The sequence below is a fragment of the Chenopodium album genome, chromosome 3 (genome assembly GCF_948465745.1).
Source record: "Chenopodium album chromosome 3, dcCheAlbu1.1, whole genome shotgun sequence".
Taxonomy (NCBI): Eukaryota; Viridiplantae; Streptophyta; class Magnoliopsida; order Caryophyllales; family Amaranthaceae; genus Chenopodium; species Chenopodium album.
The window spans coordinates 4,280,550-4,285,847 of NC_137836.1; the positions used below are offsets into that span (position 1 = coordinate 4,280,550).

General features: G+C 35.2%; 2 protein-coding genes across 2 annotated transcripts; one reads left to right on the forward strand and one right to left on the reverse strand.

Annotated features, from left to right (window-relative positions):
• Positions 1 to 875: 875 nt before the first annotated feature.
• Positions 876 to 1,429, reverse strand: LOC145624741 (uncharacterized). Its single transcript, XM_081677835.1, has 2 exons — positions 1,371 to 1,429; positions 876 to 1,293 (listed from the first exon to the last, which is right to left on the reverse strand). Exons 1-2 carry the CDS (start codon positions 1,427 to 1,429, stop codon positions 876 to 878), a joined length of 477 nt encoding a protein of 158 aa, XP_081533961.1.
• An 8-nt stretch (positions 1,430 to 1,437) lies between these two features.
• On the forward strand, positions 1,438 to 4,200 carry LOC145623735 (small ribosomal subunit protein uS15-like). The gene is made up of 5 exons (XM_081676600.1): positions 1,438 to 1,579; positions 1,663 to 1,735; positions 2,168 to 2,306; positions 3,601 to 3,787; positions 3,897 to 4,200. The coding sequence occupies exons 1-5, from the start codon at positions 1,557 to 1,559 to the stop codon at positions 3,928 to 3,930; spliced, it is 456 nt and encodes a 151-aa protein (XP_081532726.1). The 5' UTR covers positions 1,438 to 1,556; the 3' UTR covers positions 3,931 to 4,200.
• Positions 4,201 to 5,298: the final 1,098 nt, after the last annotated feature.

A 5,298-nucleotide genomic window follows, 5' to 3' on the forward strand; every position in this document is an offset into this window, starting at 1 on the left:
TGGTTGGCATATTCACGGGCTGCGGTTTCTGGGTTACAGGTGCTGAAACAATAAGTTCATTGTTCGCATCAGTTAACGGCATTCTGTACCTGAAAATAGAGCTGGATCCTACCGGATCTACTGGTTTCGCCACTGCTTTAGCAGTAGCTGACGTTGATCCGACGGGGTTCGCTTTCTATGAGATGGTCGATTTGGGGTTTCCGGTGGATCCTTTTGGATCGTTAGTTACTGGGGGTGCTTTTTGTGGTGTTTGGTTGGTCTCATTAGCTTTAGACGTGGGTGTTTGCACAGTTTCTTCTCCGGCCATGGTGGTAAGTTAACTAGTCCCTAGCTCAGTTGGCGAACCTCAGGTTAGGTGATCCAGACCCCTCCTTCTAGCGCCAATTGTTCCAGGTATGGATCCAAGGGTTCTGCTGGGTAAGCTGGGTCCCGTCAACAACCTACACACGGCAGCACACGTAAACTGCCCTCGGGGGTGGCTCGAGGAACCCCCCTCCGAAGGTTAAGTCAAAGAGTGTTTAGAGAGAGAAAGTGTACTTAGAGGGATATAGAAAGTGTAATAATTTGAGTGTCTAACCTCCTTTCCATTGTACTTTACCCTCTATTTATAGGCGTACTATCAAATTAAGCCAGAATCATTTAGATCAGCCCAGATCAGAACTTTTAATTATCATTTACTTATTGTTAAATATCGTTAATTGCGTATTACATCCTAAGAGTTTTTTTTTTTTTTTTTTTTTTTTTTTTTTTTTTTTTTTTTAAAAAAAAAAAAAACCAAGTTAGTAGCTTTATTAAATATTAATTGACAATGTGTCCATAGTTACATACGAAACAATTACAAAAGTTTTCCCACACTTGTTTAGTTCTAAAAGGTACTATAAACTAGCAAGACGATGAGCTACATTATTCCCATCCATTTTCACATGAGACCACGAAATAAAATCAAAATCAACACAAAAATAAAAGATATCATCTAGAATTGAATCAAGAACAATGAGGAAAGTAGTTGCTTTAGAGAGACGAGAAACAATCACTTCACTATCCGATTCCACCACAATCTTCTTGTAACCACAGCGGCGTGCGAGCTTGATCCCAAAGTGAACGACCTTACACTTGGCAATTTTTGGTGACCAATACCCTCTAGTGCGACGAACTCCCGCAAACAAGACCTCACCATATTCCTTCCTGTCCACAGCACCCAAGCCAATCCAACCTTCATCCTTCAATGAGATAGCACAATTAAGTTGCACAAAATCAGGTGAAGAGAACAAGTCCTTAGTTACAGAAAACAACCTTAAAAAAAAAATAAAAAAAAAATAAAAAACCTTTTTTTACGTATATGGGCCTATCCACAAGTATGAAAATTAAACCCTGAAAAACAAAGCCCAAAAACCCTAAAACCATTTGGAGTATATTTATCCAACTCCATCACATAAAACCACTGAAATGCTGGTTAAATTCTAGGGTTTTTTTTGTTAGAGTGAGCTTCATCAGCAGCAAGGAGAAGAAGAACCAGCCGCCGCCGCCGAAGAACATCCTCTTCCTACGCCGTCACCATGGGTCGTATGCACAGTAAAGGGTACTTCTTCTTCTTCTCTGTTTTTTCTCTCTCTTTAATGGTGTCGATTTCTCATTCTTCCCATTTCTCTGATGTTCTTACAGTAAGGGTATGTCCGCTTCTTCCATTCCATACAAGCGGACTCCTCCTTCCTGGCTCAAGATCTCTGCTCAAGATGTAAGTTTTTTGTTGATTTTTGATTCAACTTGTGTTTATTTTCAATCGATTTTGTTGATTGTTCCTATTAATTTGTATATTTTCATGTTTTTAGTTGATTTTGAATTTGATGGTATAAACTCATGTTTTTATTCATCAATTTGCATTTAAAATCAGAAGTTTTGATTTATAGAATCTGTTTGAATTTGGATGTTTGGGCGCATGAGTTGCTGGAACTTCAGAATTTTAATAGGACTCAGATAACATTTACAATTGTTTTTTTTGGGTATTATCTCCATTACGTAAATGTTTATTTATTTATTTTTTTTTACCTAAAATTTATAAATTTTTTTTCCGTGTGAATTAAAAATTGATTGAACTCATGTTTATTTTAATCTGATTAATTTAGCTGATTACAAGTATTGATAATTATTTGGGTGTTTTTTCTTGTAGGTTGATGACAACATTTGCAAGTTTGCAAAGAAGGGTTTGACACCTTCTCAGATTGGTGTGATATTGAGGGATTCTCATGGTATTGCTCAAGTTAAGAGTGTTACCGGTAACAAGATCCTTCGTATCCTCAAGGCTCACGGTAAATTTATATCCTCTGGTCCTCCAACCTCTCTTAAATGTTTGCTTTAGATTTGTTTTTGTGAAATTGAGTGTTGAAATTGTGGTAGAAAAACTGATGTATATTGGGAAGAATAGGGAGTGTGGCCGGGCAGTTTGTATACAATTTGTTTCTCAATTTCTATAATGGAAGCTCATTTAAACTATTGATTCCGGAAAGTTGGATGTGTTTTCGATGTGTTTAGTGAAATACCGCAATGGGGTATTGGAATTGATATTGGAAGGTTTTAGTTTTGTTTTTGTTTAGTGTTTTGTTTACTTGTTTGGCTTGGTTTAATTACTTAAATATGGTTTTTTTGACCCGTACATATTATTTCTGTGGTTTTGAGAGTGGCTGGAAATAGAAAGATGGGCATGATAATTACATGAGATCTTAGAATTTGTTTTCCTTTAGCTTTAAGGATATGGAAACAGGAAACCATTTGTTATGTTTTAACTTCTATGAGTTGAATCTGCTTATGGAACTTTTGAGTTTTTAGATGAGCTATGACTTGATTTACATGAGTATGCACGGCCTTTAAATTTGAGTCCAAGCTGTAGTTGGGTTTTATAAGCTCTTAAGTCACGCATTCTTGACATGTTTAATTCTGTTAGACATAAAATATACGAGTAAGTGAAGCTTACCTTGTAAGAAAAAAAATCATATCCATTGATCATTTGTTTAAATCTTACTTTGCAAGAAAATGAATCATGTCCATTGATAGTTGTTTGAATCTTATTTGTTTAAAATAGTTGCCTTGGGCTCATGAAACCTGTTATTAATATTGTCTTGTTTGGATTAGGGTCATTCGGTGGGACTAAGACCATTTTCTTCCCTAATTACTTTAACTATATTGGATTTATGAACTTTATTAGTTTTGCTAAGAGGTATTGTTGTCTTGTCTAGCCATACAATCACATAACTCCTCTCCCCTTATTATTTATCTATATTTGATTTATAAACTTTGTTTGTTCTGCGGTTGTGCCAAGAGGTATTGTTGTCATGTCATGCCATGCCATAGAAATATACTATATTATAATCACTAAGGTACTGAACTCATCTAGAAGAAATTAAATTTGCTCTTGTAAACTGATATGGAAATCAACAATAACCTTGTTAACTGTATCATATGTTTTGGTCGGTACTATTTCACATGGATGTAGTGTATTCAGCTTTTGTCCTTGACTTGTCATTGCTTGACTGCTATTTATTCTCAATATCAGTTTTAGTATCGACTGAAGATTTTTGCTTACTGTTAACTGGTTATGTTGCTTAGGTCTGGCCCCTGAAATTCCAGAGGATCTCTACCATCTTATCAAGAAGGCAGTGGCTATCAGGAAGCATTTGGAGAGGAACAGAAAGGATAAGGATTCCAAATTCAGGTTGATTTTGGTCGAGAGCAGGATCCACAGACTTGCTCGTTACTACAAGAAGACTAAGAAGCTCCCACCAGTCTGGAAATAGTAAGTTTACATGTTAATTGTACCTTTTTATACAGTTTCTCTGTAAATTTGATATTGTTGTTAGTATGCCTTGAAATTAACTAATTGCATTTATGAATTTTCTCTGCAGCGAGTCTACAACCGCCAGTACTCTCGTGGCTTAAGCATCTGTTTTGTTTTGGATCCATTGAAGTAGAAGAAATGTTATATTCAGGCTGGGCACGTTGTGTTCCAATTTGCTGTATGGACTTCTACAACCAGTATAATATCGTTTAAAATTATGATTAGAAATTTTGTTTTTCCTTAGTAAGTGCTCTCAAAGGACTCAGGAGATTTGCTTGCATGTCTTGGTAATTTTTGTCACTATGAAGGCATTTAGTTTGTGTTGGAATCCTTATGTTTATTCAAGTTAAATGCATCTTTATTTTATGACATTCAATTTGCTAACCAAAGTACTCTTACCTAATTGACACTAAGCAAGCAAATCAATTTTTTATTTTATTTTTTAATTTGCACAAATGGGGTGTACTTAGTTACTTACCAGGATGAAGCTCCGAGTCTTGTGTCGTGTGGATATCTTAATGAGTGTCGCGTGGTCATTACTTAGGTATCAAATCTGATAATCTTTTGTTTTTGATCCCTTAGTGATGCACTCGATGTTTCAGAGGTCCTTAAGGTGGACTTGTCATTGGCAATTCTTTGGTCCATGTTGTGACTGTGTCGAGGGTCAATATGTTTTAGAGGTTCTTAAGGTGTTTGATATGTATTGGAAACAATCTGTGATTGGAGTTTTTTGACTTCTCCCATATTCTTAAACCTTGTGAGACCGTTTCTAAATATTTATACCAAAATTCTACTTCCATTGTGTGGAATTGTGTTAACGGCTCCATCTTTTGTATTTGAGCATCCATTGTAAACTTGACATATGTTTGTTGAAAAGATCAGGATTTACATGCTTTAGTAGTAAATTTCTTAGGTAAGTTTTGTAAAATAAAAAACCGTAGCAGGCTAGCTGCATTAAAGCCATAAAATACTTGAATCTGTACAAAACATTCACTACTACTACTCTATGAACTATGAAAATAACTTAATCTTCAAAGTTAGGACTACAGAAGTGCAGAGTGAGCTCAAAGAAAGCTCCTCAAACTACTAGTTTTATTTGACGAAAGCTCCTCAAACTAGTACAAATTCTATTTATGACTGTATTACTACTAGTACTATGAAGTATGAACTAAAGCATACAGATTATATAATTTGCGGAAATACTATTTGATAACCTGAAGTCAGAAAAAATGCATGGTATGCAATTGGTTTTCATACATGGCCTGAAGTTGAAGATAACCTTCAGACACAAAATAAAACGCCCAATTTAATTTACTATGAAATGTTACGAATACACGTTTGTAAGCTATGCAAAATAAATAAATAATCTATGTAAATCAAAGGATTACATACAATATAAGATTGTAATTCTAATCCTTGCCAGATTAACCCAATAATATAAGTATAAAAAACACAACTATATCAGAAGA

Bases quoted from the DNA above. Each gene is read 5' to 3' on its own strand.
- LOC145624741 (XM_081677835.1), bottom strand. From the start codon at position 1,429: ATGGAGTTGGATAAATATACTCCAAATGGTTTTAGGGTTTTTGGGCTT. The intron at 1,294-1,370 runs GTTTAATTTTCA...TTTTTTTTTAAG, and splicing joins TTTGGGCTTTGTTTTTCAGG to GTTGTTTTCTGTAACTAAGG.
- LOC145623735 (XM_081676600.1), top strand. From the start codon at position 1,557: ATGGGTCGTATGCACAGTAAAGG. The intron at 1,580-1,662 runs GTACTTCTTCTT...ATGTTCTTACAG, and splicing joins GGTCGTATGCACAGTAAAGG to TAAGGGTATGTCCGCTTCTT. The intron at 1,736-2,167 runs GTAAGTTTTTTG...TTTTTCTTGTAG, and splicing joins TCAAGATCTCTGCTCAAGAT to GTTGATGACAACATTTGCAA.